The sequence below is a fragment of the Pezoporus flaviventris genome, unplaced genomic scaffold, assembly GCF_033815535.1.
Source record: "Pezoporus flaviventris isolate CSIRO_AGI_PZ_B2104156 unplaced genomic scaffold, CSIRO_AGI_Pfla_v1 ptg000097l, whole genome shotgun sequence".
NCBI lineage: Eukaryota > Metazoa > Chordata > Aves > Psittaciformes > Psittacidae > Pezoporus > Pezoporus flaviventris.
Genome location: NW_026892645.1, coordinates 1,864,356 through 1,885,307, shown reverse-complemented (window position 1 = coordinate 1,885,307; position 20,952 = coordinate 1,864,356). Strand labels below are relative to the sequence as shown.

The window sequence follows — 20,952 nt, the reverse complement described above, 5'->3', positions numbered from 1 at the left end:
TCAAATACAGATGCACCGGGGCTAGAAAAGGACTCATACTTGCAGCTGGGAGACTTCCAAACTCATCCCAACCACCGCTAACCAGCTGTGATTAAACTTGTAAGAGGGGCTGAGTGGGTTCCTGCCCAGGGAGCCAAACCTTCATCCCAGGGCTGACCCTCCTTACCCCTTGGTGGAGAGCATGGCACAAAGGAGGGATGCTGCAAGGCATCATTGGACTGGGGAGGGCAGGGGACAGCAATTCCAGGAGTCACATAGCTGCAGTGGTTTAGTGGACTCTTGTCAGCATGCCAAGTGTGCAGAGCACTCCAGGATGCCTCCGGGCTTCATAAAATAACCCAATTCCCTGGGTTTCATTGGGATCTCAAGCGTTGTGCTGCAGTCTGAGAGGTAGAGGGGTTGATGAAGCACTTTTACACTGCTCTGGCAGTGGGCAGAGGCACTGGCAGTGCCTGAATTCCCGACTGCCAGGCTTTCCTCGTGCTCCGTGTGCCGCTTCCCAACAATTGACTTGGCAATTAAGACTAAGATCTGTGCACTTCTCTTTCACTGCATATGCAAGCAACAAAGGCAGGAAGATTGCTTAGGAAATGATGAATAGTGCTTGAGATGCTTCGTCTCCTCCAAAGCCAGACAGAAGTGACGTTATCAAGTTAGCAGCAACAATTGTCACTGGGAGTTGGGAGTGAAATTGCCAGGTGATGGTGGAAGAAGATGCTGAGATACAGGATGTTCTCAGGGATGCAAATGAATTCTCTCGATGACTGAAGCCAGTGAAGTTTATTCTCACTTACTTTATTTATCTCCCTACTCTGCCTCTTAGTCATTGCAGCATCTCAAAGTTTTTAGGGGTTCTCAGTCAAAACAGAAGGAAAGGATTTGAGTTCTCTGAAGAGAAACCACTTCACAGCCATGTATTATTCCACTTTTGGAGGCAAAAAAGGGGAGTTCAGGGCTGCCCCTGGGGGCATTTTCCTGTGGGTAGAGAGCTGTGGGCAGGGTGGGACCAGCCCTGTCTGCTCACGTAGAACTGGCTCCCATTGAAGGTGCTCGGAGCTACTTCTGTACATCAGGGGCTGCTCTGAGAAGGGGATGCAACCAGGGCAGCATCCCGGGGAGGGCAGGCTCTACCATCAGACCTCCTGCCTGGGTACCACAACTGCCCTGGCACACAGCAATCATGGGGCTGGTGCAAGCCATGAAAGGTTGAGTCCTTCCCGAATGGGCTCTTCCTGAAGCAGGTTGGTCCTGTAGGGCTTGTGCTGGGGCGCTGGAATTCGATAGGGACCAGACTCACAGAGCAGCCAAGTGCTGCGCTGGGCTCTCCATCGGGCGGCCCTGGGTTTGGGAGGAAGCTGCTGGCAGGCACGAGCACATGTAAATATGTGTTTGGATCCCGTTTCATGGGGGGTGATGATCTCTCTGTAATGCAGGAGATGCGGGTTTAAAAACACAAACATTTTTACAAGATAATCGTGTCCTGTTGATGCAGCTCTGCTGGAAGTGGAGGAAACCGTGTCCACTGCCTGTGCCGGGGCACACTGATACTCTGAAGGGATTACAAACAGTGTATGCTGTAATGTATGTTGAAGCACTGCCCTAGACCCTGGGAGGGCGAGGGGCTGGCAGTGCTGTGTGTCCCCCCTCTGCCTCATGTTTCACCCTTGTCTCTTTGAGTCGCGTTTGCTGAGTTCCGACGGCCGAAACCTGAACTGTGAGGTTTGGGGCAGGAAATGAGCATTGCAGAAGAGCTGGGGTTGGAGAGGACCTCGGGAGGGCTCTGATCTGACCCCAAAGCTGGACTAACTTTAAAGCTGGCTCCGCTGGCTCAGGACCAGCCCTTCTGAGGTTTGAGCATCTCCCAGGCTGGAGATGTCGCAGCTTCTCTGCTTCAGGGCTTGATCACTCTCAGGATGAATGATGGTTCCCTTCATCTTGTACCTGTTTTCCTTTTACTGTTCCCTCTTGTCCTTTTCCTGCATGCATCCGAGAGGAGGCTGACTACACCTCACCCGTCAGGTAGCCAAGGGCAGCAATTAATCCCTTCCTTTCTCTCCTTCAGGCTGCACATTCCCACCTCCCGCAGCCTTGCCTCGTCTCTTAGGTTGAGGTATTTTTGGCAGGAATAAATGGGACTTTGCTTCAGCCGTGTTATAGCCAAACAAGGTGCCTGGAGCCTCTCGGTGACAAATAGCAGCACTCTGCTGGGGCGAGCCTAATGCAATGTTTCTTGGAAGTAAAACACTCGAGGGAGTGAGGAATCACCCGAATGTGTCTGAAAATGCAGTTTCTGGTGATGATTGTTCCCCCGGAAGGCAGCCAAGGTCCTGCTAAATATGCTCTCATCACCCAACACCTGCACACAAGCAGCAGAAAGGTCCAGTGTGGCCATTGAAACCATTATAACCAGTCTGGCCTTGCAGCCAGCTTTCCCAGTGATGGTCTCTCCACAGCGACAAGTGCCTGGGTGCAGCTCCCCTTGCTGCTGAACCACTGCTAAGCTGTGCTGCTGAATCCTCCCCCGGGGGGGGGGACAATCAGGAGCTAACTTCTTTTTTCTTCTTATCATTTCTTTAGCAGAGGTTTTGTCCAGCAAAGAGCTCTAGGAGATGCCTCTCTTTGCAGTGAGCAGCATAAGCTGCTTTGCCACTTCGGCTTTCGTGGAGGAGGAACGCTGTGGCAGGGACTTCCCCTGCGCCTGCCAACACGCACGGTCCAGCCTCCATTCTTCTGCTGCTGCTCTTGGCTGCCTGCGGAGGGTTTACAGCAGAGGTGCTGACACCTGGGGGTATTGGTTTGGTTATGGGAGGGTCTCTGCACCTCTCTGTGCTGGGACCGTCTGTGTCAGAGTTAAGGCAGGGCTGCCGTGTGCCCCTGGTGCAGGCAGGAACGAGCATCACTGCAGGCAGGGTCCCTGCCTAAGCCTTCATGGAGAAGACTTGACAGAGAGCCCACATGGTGCAGAGGGTTTCACTTACAGAGTGCTTTGGCCTTGATCCACTTTCCATCAGGCTGGGCTGCGAGCCCCTCACAGGGATGTGTTTCTGGTGATGGGAATCTCTGTATGGAGAGCGTTGAATCCACATCAGGTTTGCTGACAGGGTGTTGATGCTCTGTGGTGGTTGCCCAGGCTGGAGCATGGCATCTCTGCGCCTTTCACCAGCAGTAACTGAACTGTGGGCTGCCCTTAGAGCTGGGATCCGGCCACCCAGCCTGCTGCAGGGCCGTGCCCAGCATCCCCATTGAAAGGTGCTCATTGAGCATCGCCTGTTCTTGCAGTCTTGGGTGTAATTTCCTTAGGTTGTTCTTCCAGTCACCGTTGTACAGCTCGAAGAGAGGGAGGTGTTAGTGCTCACACACCTTTTAACATGGGTATTTCTTTCCCAAGTAGCAGTGAGTGCTGCTGTGTGAGGCTGGCCGTGTTTCCAGTGTAGGACCACTGCAAAAACCAGGCAGGGTGCTCCACTGCTGCATCCATTATAAGGGCAATATGCAAGCGCCTTGCTTGATCCTGATGAACAGGAAATGATCCCAGCTGCCGGCTGCCAGCACAGCAAGCTGACAGCAGGAGTCCTTTGCACTAAACAGAGCCCTTCATAAACACAGCCAACGATTCCATCCCAGGCTGCAGCATGGGGGCTTGAGCCTGGCTGTCTCTCTGTGCTTGTCCGGGATCTGTGCTGGACCCCTGAGCTCTGCTCATCCTCCCCGTTTTGTGCCCACTCCTCTGCACGGGGACAAGACCCACATCACCATGTCCCAGCCCGGGCTCAGCTCTGAGCTCCCTCCTGCAGGTTTTGGATGCATTTCAGTGGCTGGTCCTGTATGTGTGGTCCCCATCCCTCAAATCCCTGTCCCCAGGCACCCTTTGGCAGAACGTGTTTGCATCCCCAAGCTGGCAGCACCGTAGCAGCCTCCTGAGGGGAACAGGCTGAGTTTTGGAAGCCTGAAGGCTCCTCCCACGGCTGCTGGTGAGATGCCAGCACTGCTGAAAGTCTCAGTGCCCTATATAGGTGCTGATATGCAGACGAAGCACCTAAGCTAAGGATTCCTGCACTCAAAACACAGATTTGGGCTTTTGCTCTATTTTAGATCGCTCATTTCCATCAGGTCCCATCAGGCCATGGGGATTAGCCCCTTCCTCCTCCCCTGGTGAAGGTTTTTCTGTTGCTCTAAGAGCAGGATGCTGCCACCAGGCACTGGGTGATGTGGGGCTGTGGCACAGGGGGGTCTTGCAGCCCTATCTCCAAGCTCATGCTTCCTCTGCAAGGCTCAGCACCGCAGGGACTCATTGAGCTCATTAGGAAAGGCAGGGAGATGCCTTAGACCAGCCTCAGCATCTGCAGGGCCTTCCTGCCCAGGAGCCCTGTGCCCAGCCTTGGCAGCACCTACTCCTCTGGGAGAGCCCAAACTTGCTGGAAGGCAATGGCAGGCAGCGTCGGGAGCTGCCGGGCACTGGGCTGTGCGTGTGCTGCAGCGGGAAGTGCTGGGGTTTGGCACCGTGCCTTGTTTGTTTCTAAACTTTATATCCGTTGTGATGTAGATTTTGCAGAGGAATGCCAAGGAAAACCGCCTCTGTGATTCACATCACCTTGATGTGCTGCCTGCTGGGGAGGAGGCAGCCGCGCTCGCCTGCCTGCACGCTGCCTGCCTGCGCGGCATCTCCGGTGCCACTGGTGGGAGGGTTTGTTCGTGTGGCTCCTCTTCAGCTTCAGTGTGTGCTGGAGCAGTCGGGGGCTTTTATGGGCTTCCTCCAGACTGGGGCTGCTTGGAGCTGGAGCCCCATCCCTGGGGTCATCCCTGCTCCGTGCAGGGAGATGGGCAGCCTCATGTATGCAAGCAGGACGCGTGCATCTTCGTCTCCCTTTCCCCTTCCTCTTGCTCGTTCCTCCTCTCCCCCTCTTTGCTTTCTTTTTTCATCTCCTCCCATCTGTCCTTCTCACATCAGGCTATTTTGGGGGGATGAGTTTCTCACTGTCAATATGGTAGGAACCGTGGTGCGTCTCCTGTCTTAGAGGATGAATGCTGCTTTGGGTACCCTTCCCAAGCAATTACATTGCTCAGTTCTTTTTAACCCCCTGCCTTGCCCCTCTCTTGGAGGTGTTTCGAGACTGGAGGCTAAAGGGTACTGAATTTGAGGGCTCTATCCTCTGGGATGCAGGAGAGAGCCATCAGAACTAGTGCCCATTAGCCCTGGGTCTCAAAATGCCTCTGAGACTTGCAAGTGGTCCTTAAGCAGCCTGAAGCCAAGTGTGGTGTTGGGCAGGTCATTACTTGTGCCTCTGTAACTCCCAGGGGCTTTTAGTGAAGGGTTATTTCTTTTCTTGTCTTGGAAATGATGGCTGTAAATTGAATGGGAACTGCAGGACCAGATGTGAATTTTTAATACCTTTCATTTGCCAAAATACCTCCCAGAAAAGGCAGGAGAGAGCAGTGAGGGCGCGGAGCTGGCAGGGAGTTCACTGGGAGGGAGCAGATCTCTGTGAGCTCAGCTTGAGCTGCTGCTGTGCTTTGCTGCTCCCTTCTCCATCTGAGCATCTTGGAGCACTTGAAAGGCCCAGAGAAGCTGTGGCTGCCCCATTCCTGGCAGTGTTCAAGGCCAGGTTGGACACAGGAGCTTGGAGCAAGCTGCTCCAGTGGAAGGGGTCCCTGCCCGTGTCAGGGGTTGGAGCTGGATGAGCTTTAAGGACCCTTCCAACCCAAACCAGTCTGTGAACCACAGGGACGGTATTTAACCTCAAATTATCTACCTGAGGCAGATGGGATAAATGCCACTCAGATCCCACAGCACCCTGGTACATCTGGGGTGCCAGTCAGGAGCTCAGTGTCTTGGTTTAATGGTTAGAGGTCCAGGTGCAGCACTTCTCTCCCAGACCATGGACTCTGGACAGGAGCTAAGGTCGGGCTCAGTGCCTGTGGTGTCTTTATCTCCCATGGGAGGAATGAGATGAGTTGAGGTTCATCTGCACAGGGATGCTCAGGGAAGCAGATCTGGATGAAATAAGAAAGTGAATTTTAAGTAGATTATCTCAAAGATATTAAAAGCCAGCGTAACCTCTGTGGCTCGGTTAAATAGCTTTAATTCTGTGTATTGTAAATCTGCTCTTTCCTTCCAAGGGAGACTGTGCACAAAAGGGTTCGTGCCGTTGTGCTAATCCTCTCTAGCAGGAAAGCTGGAGTAACTGCCAGGTAAGTGACACTGCAGACAAGTGCACAAAGGCTGGGGTGGAGCTGATGAGGAGCACTGAAGGGAGGATGCTTGTGCAGCCCCTCTGGAGCTGGGGTTGGCAGTGCTGCTCAGGCTTGCACTTCTACAAAGTTTTTGTTGCCAGGAAAGCAGCTGTTTTTAGGTGAGATTTGGGGTGATTTTTAGCTTTCTTCAAAGAAATGTCTCATTTTCTCAGCAATCAGAGTGTTTATGAGAATTTGGGTGCCTGGTGGGGAGAAGGAGAGGCTTCAGTGCAGCATCTCAGGGTTGCTTCTTCCCCCTCCGATCAGCTCATTCATTCGGAAGCCAAGAGCAGCTTTTTATCACATGTACTTCAACCATAGCACAGAGTGGCCAAAGCCGCTGTTGGTGAGGTTTATGGTCTGCCCACCACTTTGAAGTCCCTTTTACTCATGGTGCCTTTTTGTGAGTGTGTGATTAAATGTGCCGTTGCTGGTTGGTTTTCAGGAGCGTTCTTCCACCTTGGGGAGCTGCAGCCAAAATAAGCCCTTGTTTGTGCAGTGCTCCTGGCTGCCAGCTGGCAGTGTATTAGCAGAGAATCAAATAATTTGCTGTTTCTTTCCCATAAACACCTCTGCAAGGCACTAAAAGCTCCTGTGCGGAATGAAACACGAGTGGAGGGGCTTGCGCGGCCCCTGCTGCTAATGTGGGATAATCCAATTTGGCAGGAGGGAGGCTGGGCTGGCGAGCTCCTTCCCGGGGCTGCGCTTGCCTCTGGTTTGCAGCTGGAGGAAGCCTGGGTTCTTTGTCATCAATAAATGCTAGGGCTGCTCTGAGGGTGATGGACCCACCCGGGGCTTGCTGTCAGTGGGATGTTGGCACAGAGACCACGGGGGTATGACCTGCCTTACTGCTCCGTGATGGGTGCACAAGCAAGGTAACAACCAGCAGGGCAGGGGGGAAGTGATTGGAGGACTCAACCTCCTTCAGAAAAGCTAGGTTTTATTAATAAACCTAGTTTGAGCTTTTTTCCCATACATTAAGGCCAGGTTGGATGGGGCTTGGAGCAACCTGCTCTAGTGAAAGGTGTCCCTGCCCATGGCACAGGGTTGAACTAGCTGATACCATGATTCTGTGAAGATGGGAGGTCAATGGCTTTCTTTTTGCAAGTGGATTATTTGTGGGCAAGGCTGGGTGAGCAGCACCAGGGGTGCTGGGCTGCTTGAAGGAGCACTTTGGCTCCTTGGTGGCAGAGAAGCCTCTTGGGCTGCATTGGAGCCTCTTGTCTGGACAGAAGCACCTCCTCGTCCCTCACCAGCTCCCTCCCTCAAGGCCCCAGCATCTCTCCCAAATTGAGCATCATCTCCCACAGGTCTCCTGGGTCTGATGCTAGGGGGAACCTGCTGATGGTGTCCCCTGGGATGGCGGCTCCACAGGCACAGCCTGTGCTCTCTGCAGGCGTTTCAGCTCCGGGGCGATGAGCTCCTCCCTGCAGCTTTCTCAGATAATAAAAGAAGAGTAGTTGCAAAGTAAATCATGTCACGGGGAGGCTGGTGTGTGTGCCTGGCAGCTGAGGGATGAATTAGCTTTCCTTTGGACTCGTGGTTTAATTGAAATGTGAATTTATTGCCTTTATTTAGCTTGAGCTATGCTGGAGTGCTGTGGACTCGTAAAGCACAAAGGAAAATAAAAGAGAAAGCCTTCCTGTGCTGCAGCTGACCCCTGTGCTTTGATTGTATGTCTCATTTACCCTGACTCAAGTTAAATAAGGACAGGAGAGAGCACGGCGCTGCTGGGCGCTGGGAGGCAGGGATGGGCTCAGGACTCGGGCAGTCCCAGCTGACACCAGCAGTGATGGGGACCATGGTCATCGATGGGGATGGATTGTCTTGAAGAGAACATCATTTGTGCAAACAGATGTTTTTCCTTCGCAGCTGCAATTGCTTTGTTCCATAGCACTGTGCGGCTGTGTGTCTGTGTGCCTGTGGGATGTACAGTACACGAGCACAGCCCCTTCCCCTCCCACTGCTCTTGTACATCTCTCTGTTCTTCTTCCTCCCCCTGCTGTGACCCCCCGTGTTACCCTCATCATTCCTTTCTATTCTCTTATTTCGTTATCCCTTCTCTGGTGCTCACCTGTGTCTGTAGAACCAGCTCTGTGAAGGTGTGCGTAGGAGACACACAATGTTAGGTTCCTAAAAACACCCCAGCCAGCATCTTTCCAGATCTGATTTCTCTGTACAAAGTGTGACACTGATTTGAGACAGAGCAGCGATGCAGAGTGTGAGGCCCATTAAAAGAAACACAGAGAGGAAAAAAGGCATAAAAAGTGTTTTTATCCACGGAGCTGAGGCCGTAAAGAGGCAAAGCATCACTGGGACCTCAGTGGGGACACATCCCAGGCACGGATCGACCCCTGGCCGAGCACTCGGGCGGTCGCTTGTCCCTTCGGCGCTGGCATTCCCTGTGTTCCTGCCTGGCAGCTGTACGTTCCCTCACCTCCTGTGATGCTCTCGCTCCGTAGGCCTCACGCCGAGGACTTCAGCGTGGATTCCTCCTTCTCACAGTAAGTGCACCGCACGCGTTGCCCTGCACCGCGGTTGTGGGGAGGGGATGAGGGCTGCTGTGGCACCGCCGGCACTCTTCCATCAGGGAAAAGCCACCTGTGTTCTCCAGAGAGTGAAAACCTCTTCCAGCCTGGGGTGTTCGTGTGGTGCATGCGTGCATGGTGTCCGGTGAGCCAGGTGTTGGTAGATGAGACATTCCAGGCCAGGCTGGACGTGGTTCGGAGCAGCCTGGTGCAGTTGAAGGTGTCCCCATCAGGGTTGGACTAGATGACCTTTGAGGTCCCTTCCAACCCAGACAATTCTGTGATTCTACTGTGGGCAGTATCTGCTGCCAAGACTGGTGGTCGGCCTTCGCTTTAAATTGGTCATAGATTGTTCTGCTTTTCAGGGAGCTGATGAGCATGAGATTCCTCCTTCACTGGTCTTGGCACCAAGGAGCTGTGCATGGCACCAGCAAACCCTTCTGAAAGAGCAATGGTTCCCACCCTGGGGAGGGCTGTGCGCTCAGACACGCAGGTTTCTTGGGGAAGAAGTGATATCCTTGGCAGCAAATTGGTGATTACCCATTAACGATGAGCTCCGTGCACAGACCCTAATTAAACAATCGACATTCATCAGTAGAAGCAATCATAGGAGCAGACTCGTGAGTTTCAATCTCCAATGTTGCAAAACAACTAAACCAAACAAAGCAGTGTGTTTAAACCATTGCTGCTTCTCTTCCTGGGTTGGAATCTTCTTTACTGAAGCCCTGAGCCAGGGCTCCCAGCCTGGGATGGAGCCGCGTGTCCTGCTTCATCCCAGAGCCAAACCTGTGTTTTTGGGAGCGCAGGGGGCCGCTGGGCCATTGCTGTGCTGCTGGCCCTGCTGTGCATCTCCACCACTTGCTCTTAGCTATTGAGGGCATTTGCATGGAGAGATGTTCAGCCCGTGGTACCTCCAGTGCTTTGTTTGGTGCCTGAAAATGAGCTCTGTACCCGCTGCATGCGGTTGGAGAGGGATTATTGCTGCCTCCAGGGAATAAGGAATTGATAAAAATCCCATTTCCAGTGCAATATCCTCCCTAATAAGATAGGAAAAAGAAGTCCAGCGGCAGATTTCTTTTCTATCAGTACAGATTCATGAAGCCTTTCCTGCAGTCTGTGTCTGGGTCCCAGCTCAGCAGAGCCCTTGTGTGAAGCCAAGCGTGGTCTTGGGCAGAGGTTTTCCAGAAGTGGCTGCTTGGAGCTTGCTTTTCATCCCCAAAACATCAAACTGCAGTGTTAGTGCTGGAGCCAGGATGACATTACCTGCATCCCACTGTGTTTAATTTGCTGCAGAGTGGTTATCGCTCCTTTCTTCGGGCAAGAATCACTCCATAATAAAGCAGGAAAGGCTTTTTTCCCTCCATGTATTCCCACAGTAAAAGAAACAAGTTTCTGAGCGGGCCCTGGGGCAACACGTGCCACAGCAGCCTGGTTCCCAGTGCAGGGTATCCATCGGTGTGGGTCTCAAGTTGCTAAACGTTTGTGCCTCAGCATGTGCTCTGCCCAGAGCCCGAGCAGCCCAGCAAACTCATCCCTGCCTCTGTGTGGGCTGTGGCTTGAGTGTTCCATCAGTCTGGATGGGTCACCAGGGCAGCCTGACCAGGAGGCTGGATCCTGCAGGGCTGCAGTGGTGCCCGTGAGAGGCCGATGTGGAACCTGCTGAGCACCCTGGGGCTCAATGCTTCCACGATGTATGGGGATTATCAGAGCCCCTGTTGTGGCTGGTCCCGCACGGTGCACCGGGGGGATGCAGGGACAGTGGGGATGCGCAGGACATGTCCCGCTGGAGCTGTGCAGCCCTGTGCAGTTTTGAAGCCCTTTCTTGCACGCTCACCAGCGCCGAGCCGGTAGAGCCTTGCTGAAACCCACAACCCTCCTCCTTTGAGTAATTGTTCAATTACCGCTTATTGAGCGTGGGGGCAGCCTGTTCCCTGTTTTCACTTTGGCAGGCACCTGGGCTTGCTGTACGCTCACAGCCGTACAGCTGTTCCCACTTCCCATCTCCAAACAGGCACCGGGAGCAGCTCATCGCACCGGTGAGCTGGGAGCTCCGGTGGGAAGAGCTGTAGCTGCCCCCCATCCTCTGCGTAGGTTGAGGATGGTAAACGCATAGATCCCGGAGGTGGTGTTCAGTACACAAAGCTCGCTCGGTGTCATCCCTCTTGCTTGTTACCATTAGAAAAGGTAGAAAACTGCCATTAAGAAAAGGTGGAAAAAAGCAAAGAGCATCTCTGAAGGAGGTCGGGAGGGTTGGCAGCTGCTGGAGATCTGCATGGGTAGCTTGTGTGCTTGTCACCAGCAGGTGTCTGAGCCTCAAGCTGCGTCTGGTACCCACAGCCCATCCCTGATGAACCCCCCAGGCCATCTCTTTAATCCCAGACTTGGGCACAGCCACATTCCTTATGTATGTGATCCGTGTGGTTTTGCATGGAGCATGCAGAGCTGTCCTCTGGGCTGAGCTGGAGCGGTGGGATGAAGCGGGATCTCACTTGAGGCTGCGCTGCCTTGGCAGGGGTGGGTGATGGCACCCACCAGATTGCAGAGATTTCTGGGGTTATTTTTGGTTTCTTGGGGTGGTTTTTTTGGTGTTTTTCCCCCCCAAAAAAATATCTCAGCAGTTTTTTTTTACATCTCACTACATGGTGAAGTTTCTTGAGAAATTTCCTGGGACAAGAACAGCATTTCCCACCCAGCCAGAGTGTGAGAACAAGGACTGGAGCTGCAGAGAGCTGCCAAGATTTTTCTTGTCTTGTGCTCATCCTGGTCCTGCATCCTGCACTTTTCTGAGCAAACTATTCTGTCCTTTTTTTGGATCTCATCATCTTACAACAAATTGCCGCTAATCCTAGATTTAAAAAGTACAATAAATAACAGAGGAAAGATGAAATTGCTCGGGCGTTATGAAGCGCATAATAGCGGTAATTACACTTCCAAGCAGAGGGCTTGTAACTAGACTTGTACTGTGATGATTATCTGCATGGCCTGGGGGGGGGGGGTCAGCCAACGTGAAGCAGGGGGAGTGGGGTGATAACTGCTGCCTTCCTGCAGAGCCTGCTGCTGCCTGTGCCCCTTGGTGCTGCCTGGGCTGGGCTGACTCCACACTGCCCGGGTGTCAGGAGGGATGCTCAGCCACTGGGAGGGATGCTCTGCTCTCAGAAGGGATGCTCTGCTCTCAGAAAGGATGCTCTGCTCTCAGAAGGGATGCTCTGCTCTCAGGAGGGATGCTCAGCCCTGGCAGCAGGGAGGGGACAACTTGAATGGACCAGCTTGTCTGAGCTGCTCTGAAGGCAGAGCCTGTCGGGGTGTGTGCTTTAGGGTGATAACACAGTCGGAGTTTAGCTTGGTTTTGATTTTCTTTTGAAGTTAGTTTCTTGACAACGAAATTAAAGGGTATGTTTTAGATGATATCATCTCCTTCCCTCAGCTGGAAATAGAGCAGCTTTGATACTTTTGGGTGGTTGCTGCTGCCTGGTAAAAGCCATCACTCATTCAGCTCTGGGGTGTTGGCTTAACCTGGTGCCTGCAGAGCGGGTGCACCAGGTTAAGCCAACCATGCTGTGCCTTTGCTCTGCGCTCCCTCCTCCTGTACACAGAAGCCCTCTGGGATGGTCACCCACAGCAGGGCAGTGGTGGGGCCATGGCTGTGGGCACCCATTCAGGTCCAGGGGCTCAGCCCACTTAGCAGCAAGGGCAGGTTGTCTGCACAGGAACATGTTCTTCCTACTTTCCCTTGTTCCTTCATCTCTTTGCACTGATAAACACCCCCTTCCCCCTCCCCATGACCTGCTTCAGTTGCCTTCCAAATGTTTCTTCTTCCTGCAGCCATTAAGATGGATGAATACGTGGGCTGCTTTGTCATAAAAAGTTAGATCTCTTCTAATCATTCAGTTCTTTTATCCATCAGTGTTTATATTCATAGTCTCGAGGTGGGCTGCGGCGCTCCAGATCAGCAAACCATCTGTCTGGCGACAGAGATTTATATCGCTGTTTGTTCCTTTGATACGGAGGCGAATGTCTGGGAGAGGAAGCATGCTCCCTCAAGTCTCCCTCTCCTCAATGCATTTAATCCTCAGGGACTCTGATGAATGGGGTGCCCAGAGCTCATGACGGAGCTGACGGCCAGTTCTCAGCATTTCTGGACATTTTTAATAAGGAGAAGGAGCAGTGAGCTTGTGTGTGCAGTGCTGGGAGAAGCTGGGGCAGCTGATTTATGCCCTGGCTCAGATAAATCATTTACCAAACCCGGCTTTGGAAATTACTAGTTTTACTGTGTGTTAAAGCTGTGCTTATGACGCTCTGCAATTATGGCTGCTTGCTCCTCAGGCATCGTGCTGGCTGAGCCAGCGCTCATAAATCCTCCTGCTTCACTCCTCAGTGCCTGTGGTTCCTGTGGCAGGGCCTGTGGTTGCTCACCTCCTCCCTGCTCCCTTCTTGTGCCAGCAAGACTGGCTGGTGAGCGGGCGCTGGGTTCCATGCAAAGACCCCTTGTGCTGTCTGGTCCTCGCGAGCATCAGGGCTCCAGGGGAGATGCAGGCTCAGCTCCCGTTTGTGGGGCTGCCAGGGATGTTTGGGGTGAGGCGTGTTCTTGGGGAAGCCCCACAGCTGCTGCTGCTGCCACAGGTGCATTTGTGTGAAGCATTTTCTTCACCGGATGCTGTGCAATGTCCTGCTGGGGGTTTGCTGAGGGCTGCCAGCTTTACCTGGGCATCCTTCCCCTTGGCATCGTGACCAGCACAGATGCCAAATGTCTTAAGAGAGGTTGGTGAGTGCCCCATTGGTTATTGTCACCTGTGGTACGGAGCTGCTCGGTGGGTGACATCCTGCCAAGGGTCCCAGGCAGGGCACAGGTCTGTGGAGGACATGCAGTGTTTGCTTCCCTGGTAAGGCTCCTGCTTTCCTTCCTCTCCAGCACTGTTGATGGAGACAAGGTAGAGCCCCTGGGCTCTGCCCGCAGCAGCTCCAGAGCCAGAGATGGGTCTGCATCACCCCCCCCTCAGGCTGTACCTGCTCCAGGCTGTGCTGCCCCAGCAGCATTAGGCAGATGCTGAAGTCCAGGCTCTTCAGATCAAGTCTGACTTTACCACCAGATAAGGGACTCCACAAGAAGCTCTGAGGAGCTCTCAAGCATGTGCCGTGCTTTTCACACCCCAGTCGGTGTCCCCACGAGCTGTCAGCTTGGCTGTGACATGCCAGCGGGCACCGGTGGGTACCAGGACCTGGGTCCCTGGAGCGATGAGGGTGTCCTAAAACCCCTTCCCAGTCTGCAGCTCCTCATGCATACACAGTAAATACCTGCTTATCCCTCTGCTGTCAGAGCGAGTAGCAGCTGCTTCCCAACACATCCCCATCCGGTGGCATGTGCCAGGCAGCACGCTTGGCTGGAGCCAGCACCGTGTGTGCAGGGGGCTTGCACAGGAGAAATGAAAGGGGGTGCTAGGTTTAATGACTGTCACTGTGAATTTGCTCACACTGGTCTGTGCCTTGGCTTGGTAATAGGCCTGATTAATGAGATCTTGATGACCTCTTCCAAGCAGTTGAAAACATAGTAATAATAGTAGCACTTACTTAAGAGAGTTGTTGAATACAGTGAAATAGGGGAAATAGTGGCTAATTTATATTGCACTTAACTCCATTATCAGCTGTAACAGTAATGAGCAGACTTCGTCTTGCTCAGAGTCTGAAGCTGAGACATGAGGAAACATTCCCTTTCTGCCTGCACTTAGCAGGCAGGAGTGTAATTTATAACCCTGACTAGGATGAACAAGTGAGTTTGCCTAGGGCGTTTGTAAAGTAATAGGAGAGGAGGTGGCAGGTGAGCTGAGCAGGACCAGGTTGGCCTGCACACCATTAATCTGGGTATGCTTGATCCCAGACCCTGCTGTGATCCGTTGGGAGGAACCCACAGACTTGGTGAGGCCTTCCCCATCCGTGAGCATCCACCCGGCATGTGGGGACCAGCACGAGGGAAGCGGATGGGTGTCAGTGATGGAGACTGGAGCAGCTGAGGATGAAGAAGGTCACAGTGGTGGATGAGCCATGTCCAGCTTCGCCTGTGGCTCCTCTCTGCTGGTTTCTGTCCAGTGCCCCAGTGTCTGGTTCTCACCGTGGTGCCTTGTCCCTGTGCCACAAGTCACCAGCAGCTCCCAATGCCAAGTGACGTTTGGAGTTGGTTGTCAGCTCCTGGGTTTTTCTGGAATGGCCAAATGTGGTTTCTTAGCAACAAAGAGTGGGGTTTTTTTTTCTCCTTTTAGATCAGATTTGTTGTTTAACAGCTTCAGTGCTGAACGCTGCTCCCACCTGGGCAGAGCCAGGGCATGGGTGTACCAGGGACATCGCCCTCACTGGTTCCTGGTCTGGTGCAGCCACAGGGGCTTGGAGCAGGTTGAACATTGCTGGGGAGACTGCTCCACTTTTCTGAGAGGCTTTGAATGCCGTAAAGCACGTGGGAAGGGAGAAGTCTGCAAGTCTGATGTCAGCTGGTTGCATGTGAATGAAAGCCAAGCCCTCAACCCAAAGAAGACCTGGCCCCATGAATCACATCTGCATCCCTAGTAGTCATTGATGCACCACGTCTTGGTGTTCATGGCTGGTGGTGGCAGTGATTTGGTACTGTGGAGCCTGGGATCTGCTGTGGGCTTCTCTGGGGGTAGGGGTCACTCAGCTGGGATGGGGAGATGGGGCTCCTGGGGGGCGCCGGGTCCAACCTGCCCACCCCACTGACATCCTGCTCTGGTGCTTTCCCCACAGGGTGCAGGTCGAGTTCTATGTGAATGAAAACACCTTCAAGGAGCGGCTGAAGCTCTTCTTCATCAAAAACCAGCGATCCAGTGAGTGCTCCGTGTGTGCAGTGAGCCTCTGCCGGGAGAAACCAAACCCTGCCCCAGCTGGGAGAGCCAGGCTCTGTCCCTGCGGGATGAGAAGCCATTGCCATCTGCTGGTGGCTGTTAACCCGGGTGTCCTGAGCGCCTGTTGGCCTCTCTGTTGGGTGTTGGCCAACTTGGTTTGGGGGGATGCGGTTGCCCAGGGATGCTGATTGCCACCTTTGTGCACTGGAGCCAACCACAGCGTGGAATCCAGCTGGGACAACTTGCCAGGAGCAGGATGGGTGTTGAGAGCTGCCTGGGAGGGGGTCAGGGAGCACGCATCCCCATCGTGATGCCAATGACGTCCTGGCACCCGCAGGGAGGTCAGTGGCTATGGGGCAGCCGAGGCAGGCTGTGAGTTACCCACTCGCTGCAGATTAGCCTCCGCTTGACTAATGGTGTTGTTATTGCCTTCCTCCGAGCTGTCATTAGCTGTCTGGAGGGAGTCTGCTCCTCAGTTTATAAATTCACATTCTCCTTTCCGCCCTGCATCCCGCCGCCTTCGTAGAGAGCTGGAGCGCAGCGCAACGGGGTGCCCACGGGGAAGTTTTTAATGAAAATGTGATGAATTTCTCACTTGTAATTTGAGTAACAACCCGATGAACCGGCTGCAGATGGATTGTGGATAAAGCAGCAGCTTTTGCTCGCCATCCCTCACGCAAGCCGGGAGCAGAGTGGGGCCCTGGCCCTGCTGTCTGATGCTTTTTAATGGATGCTTGCTAATGAGGGGGATACAGTCCAGCAACTCCTCATTTGTGTCTCACATCTATTGGGGTCAGCAAGGAGCTGACTCATGGTTATTTATGGCTATGTTGGTCTCCTGTCTGACACTGGGTATGATGCAAAGCACGAGCAAGGTTTGCGTGCTACCCTGGGCTCAGTGGGGTCCTGTGGTGCGTGGGGCTGTGCTGTGGGGTGCCTGGGTTGTGCTGCCTGGCCCATGCTGTGCTCTGCCTGCCGCAGGTCTGAGGATCCGGCTCTTCAACTTCTCCCTGAAGCTGCTCACCTGCCTCCTGTACATTGTCCGTGTCCTGCTCGACAACCCGGAGGAGGGCATAGGCTGGTGAGTGCCAGTGATGCCACTGGGCTCCCCAGTGCATGCAGCGGTGAGAGTGGATGCGGTGCTTACAGCGGGTGTGAAGATGCACAAGGGGGGGCTTTCCTCACTCTGTTTCAATTGGTACTTTAGCAAACTTGCTGGTCTGGAGGCTTTGCTCCCTGCTCAAATGTGGGTGTCTGCTGGCCCTGCACAGCAAAGAGCTGGGGGGAAAATTCAGGGTGATGTTCGTTTCCGATGCTGTTTGGTTCTGATGCTCAGGGCTGCACCGTGGCCTTCAGACACAGGCAATGGCTCATGACTTCAGTGCATCGCCATGGAAGTGTTTTCTGAATGCTGATGCCCTTGAAGACACTTCTGCTAAATCCCATTTAAGTGTTTGGGAAAGGAATACGTTGTGCCATTTAAATCCCTGAGGTGACAAATGATTACATACAGCAGCTTTGCTCTGGGTTTCGGCGAAAACCTATTTTTAATGTGTCCTTGCTTTGTTTAGCCCACATACAAAGTGGGGGTTTTCTAAGAGCGAGGAGAATTAGCAAGTTAACCTTCTCTTTGCAATGGTTGCAGAGCTACCAAGTACATCCTCGTGCTCCAAACGTGGCTTCAAACCTGTGAGGTTTAAGCATGACAGAGATGCACATCCCTGAACAGTTGAGCACAGATGTTGTTTGGGAAAGTTCCCTTTCTTAAGGGGCATGGCAAAATAGGGGCTGGCCAGAGGGAATGCTACAGCCTCTGCTGTAGGGACCAGTGTGTGTTTGAATCCATGGGAGTGTTCTTTGGGGTCTCTCCCTGCATCAGGACACAGCAGCCAGGGCACCCCATGAGCCTTGGGGATTCAACACCAGCACGCTTGCTCCTTCCTCCCCTTCACTGACTGCTTTCCCTTCCTTTGCCTTTCTCTTATAGCTGGGAATGTGAAAAACAGAATTACACCGCGTTCAACCAGTCCACGAAGATAAACTGGTGAGTGGAGAGCTGTGCCGGTGCTGGGGTCCGGCTCTGCCAGGGTGCGGGAACGCAGTGATGGATGTGGCTGCTGCTGGCAGCTGCCCGGGGCCATTTCTTGGTCTCAGGGCTGCTCGAGGCATGCACAGCAGCATCCCAGGATTGAAGCAATTGACAGTGCTTGTGGCTGTACCCCTGGGAATGATTTATTCCCTGTGCAGCCATTAACGCTGCACTTACGCATTAACACAAAATGTTCCTTACTGCTTGAACAAACCGCAGTAAGGAACAAACAACCAGTGCCAGTCCTTTGCTGGATCCTGCTTCGATGACAGCCTCATATTAGTGTTTGGTGGGGGGTGAAAGCGTTGCTGTTTGGGCTACGGATTAGATCTGGGTTGATTTTTCCATGCAGGTCACACATCTTCTGGGTGGACAGGAAAACGCCGCTGTGGGCTGTGCAGGTGAGCGCCCACCCCTCGGGCACGGCTGTGTGGGAGCCAGCAGGTCTCTGTGCATCCTGTGCTGAAACAACAAGGGGCAATGGGTTGTGGTCAGTGAGCACAAAATGAGCTGGGGCTTCTGCTGGGAGAACAACGTGGCCCTGGGTGAAAGTCACCGGGATGGATAGGAGAGGAAACGCTGTAGGAAGATGAAACCATGGTGCTGGCTCAGTTCCTCCCCACCTGGACGCAGCTGTACCCATAATGGGCTGTTTCCAGGCTGTGCACTGCCTGGGGAATGGCTTGTGAGAGGGTTGAGCACCCGTCAGCTCCTGCTCGGGGCTGCCTGGAGCTCACACATCCAACCTGAGCAAACAGGTCCTCATCTGCGATACCCAGGGGCTCCTCATCACACAGGGCAGGGCGGGCTCAGGGAGCTCTGATGACTGATGCTGCATCACAGGAGCCCTCAGCAGCCTTTGGTGTCTGTCTCTGCAGGTCAGCATAGCTTTAATCAGCTTTCTGGAGACCATGCTGCTCATCTATCTCAGCTACAAGGTACGTGCCCTGCGGGGGCAGTGGGCAGTGATGCGCTGCCTGGGTCAGATCCCCCTGTGTGAATTCATTTCGCCTCCTTTGAGCTGTCTGGAGCCTGAGGCATCCCGAGAGGACGTTAGTGTCAGTGATGGCTCAGCCGGCTGTGGCTGTTTTCCTCCCTCATTCCCCCCCAGGCTGCTGGATAAGTGTTGTGCAGAGCAGAGCGGGGGGGATCTCTTTCCTTTAAATTCAGCCCCGTTTACCAAAGCTCGCTGTTTTTATGGGGGACAGATTGAAGCATGTTGAGCTTCCTAAGGCTGAGGACCTGGAGCTGAGCCTGGCAGCACGACTCCTGCTTGTGCTGAGCTCTGCTGCCGCCGGAGGTAGCCGGCACTGCTCCAAGCCAGACAGGGAGAGGCACAAGCTGACTCCTTTGGACCAAAGCCCCTTAAAATGGCCAAGAAAAGTGACCTTAACAAATGGCATCTTCTCACATTCAACTGGGACGGTTGGCAGCAGAGACTCAGACCCTGCATCACCAGAGATCTGTATCACCCTCATTCTCTGTCCTGCGTGCAGCGTTGTATTATGCACTGCATTGCATGCAGCATCCCCAGCTTCGGGAGCAGCAGTGATGGACAGAGGGATGTCGTGGCTGCAGAAAGGACTGAGCAGTTTGGGGAGGTTTTATTGCCTGTGTACCTGCTGCCAGCACTGCATCCCCCTCCTGCAGGCAAACTGGAGCATCTTTGTGGCTCCTCTGGCATCCTTCCCCCATCTAGCAGGGTCTGTAGCAGAGTGGGAGCTTTTTAATTGTCCTTTGGCAGATCGTTAAGCTTCCTTAATCATTATTTGCTTCTAATTCCTCAGGGGAACATCTGGGAACAGATTTTCCGCATTTCATTCATCCTGGAGATGATCAACACGGTGCCATTTATTATCACGGTGAGTGTTTCCCGGTGACATTTGAAAGCAGCTTTAAGTTGAGTTTAACAAGTGCTGTAGTTTTGGTGGGGAAATAAAGAAAAATGGGGGTGTGGCCAAGGAGTATTTAAAGCTGGCAGGATGTTTTCTCTTCAATATAATGACTTTCTCTGGAGTGTTACCCCAAAAACCATCTTCCCTTTTCAGCTGCTCTGCTGCAGTCGGGCTGCTTTCAATGGCAGCCTCTGGAAAGGCCAGTGCTGAGTTTTGGAGATGGATCCTTCCAACAGGGCTCAAATTGGCTGTTTATAGGGGTTGTTTTTGTAAAAACATGGGTTTTTTTCTGTGATTAACCCTTGCTTTTGTAGATATTCTGGCCTCCTTTGCGAAATTTGTTTATTCCCGTGTTTCTGAACTGCTGGCTTGCCAAATACGCCCTGGAGAACATGATTGTGAGTGACCGGATGCATCCCACCCCTTTCACCTGCCCTGGGCTTGGTGGGAGGTGAGGCTTTGCCAGCTGGTGATGCTGTGCAGTGACCCGCTGGGGAACGGGAGCCCTTTGGTGTCAGAGCCACACTGATTCTGTTGGTTGCGCACTGAGAGGCATGGCCTCTGGCTGTCGCCAGGACACGGTATTACATCAGGACGAGATGTTCCAGCCGTTCCCAGGGGCCCATTTGGGTTGTTCCTCCTGGCAGCAGAGCCCAGAGCTGCTCGTAGAAGTGCACATCCCTTTTCAAAGGCCAGAGTCTGGCCTGTTCTTCATCTGGGTGGGCAGTGCTGATGGCAGTGAGGCAGCGGTCGGTACCTGGAGGGTACCTCAGCCTCTCTGAGCTGGTGAGAGCCCTCTCCTCTCTTTGCAGAACGACCTACACCGAGCCATACAAAGGACCCAGTCTGCGATGTTTAACCAAGTGCTCATTCTGATCTGCACCCTCCTGTGTCTTGTTTTCACGGGGTAAGCGTTGCTCTTCCTTTCACTAAACCACCCTTTTCACCCAGGGAAACCAGCTTCGCGTGTCCTAGGGGGGACTGATGGAGCCAGGCTCTTACAGGGCTTACAGGAGAGGGAGGTGGGGTGAGGTCTTCTTGTCTGGGGTGGGGTGGCCTTGCCAGGACATAAAGTGGTGATGTGGGAAGTCGGAGGAGGTTCTGCTTTTAGTCTTCTAGCCTGATTTTTCAGTCCGAGAGGTTTGTGAGCACTGGGGAAAGCACAACAGGCTGCCCAGAGAAGCTGTGGCTGCCCCATCCCTGGCATTAAGGCCAGGTTGGACAGGGCTTGGAGCAACCTGCTCTAGTGGAAGGTGTATTGTAGAAACTGATCATGATCATCTTCCCTAATTATATGGTTTGAACAGAAACCTGTTAATGGCGTTGGAGGGTGTTGGAGGGAGACGGGTGCTGCATGCAGAGCA

General features: G+C 53.4%; 1 protein-coding gene across 17 annotated transcripts in view; it reads left to right on the top strand.

The window, feature by feature from the left end:
- Positions 1 to 20,952, top strand: part of KCNT1 (potassium sodium-activated channel subfamily T member 1) — a 75,977-nt gene that overhangs the window by 36,734 nt on the left and 18,291 nt on the right. For 13 of the 17 annotated variants that reach the window (XM_061477076.1, XM_061477074.1, XM_061477070.1 and 10 more), the window contains 8 exons: positions 15,507 to 15,586; positions 16,586 to 16,685; positions 17,592 to 17,648; positions 18,046 to 18,094; positions 18,572 to 18,631; positions 19,481 to 19,555; positions 19,903 to 19,986; positions 20,401 to 20,495. In XM_061477076.1, the coding sequence (XP_061333060.1) occupies positions 15,507 to 15,586; positions 16,586 to 16,685; positions 17,592 to 17,648; positions 18,046 to 18,094; positions 18,572 to 18,631; positions 19,481 to 19,555; positions 19,903 to 19,986; positions 20,401 to 20,495 (600 nt within the window). Of the gene's footprint in view, positions 1 to 8,571; positions 8,736 to 15,506; positions 15,587 to 16,585; positions 16,686 to 17,591; positions 17,649 to 18,045; positions 18,095 to 18,571; positions 18,632 to 19,480; positions 19,556 to 19,902; positions 19,987 to 20,400; positions 20,496 to 20,952 lie in introns of all 17 variants that reach the window. The other 4 variants (XM_061477081.1, XM_061477083.1, XM_061477072.1 and 1 more) reach the window with 2 other exon arrangements.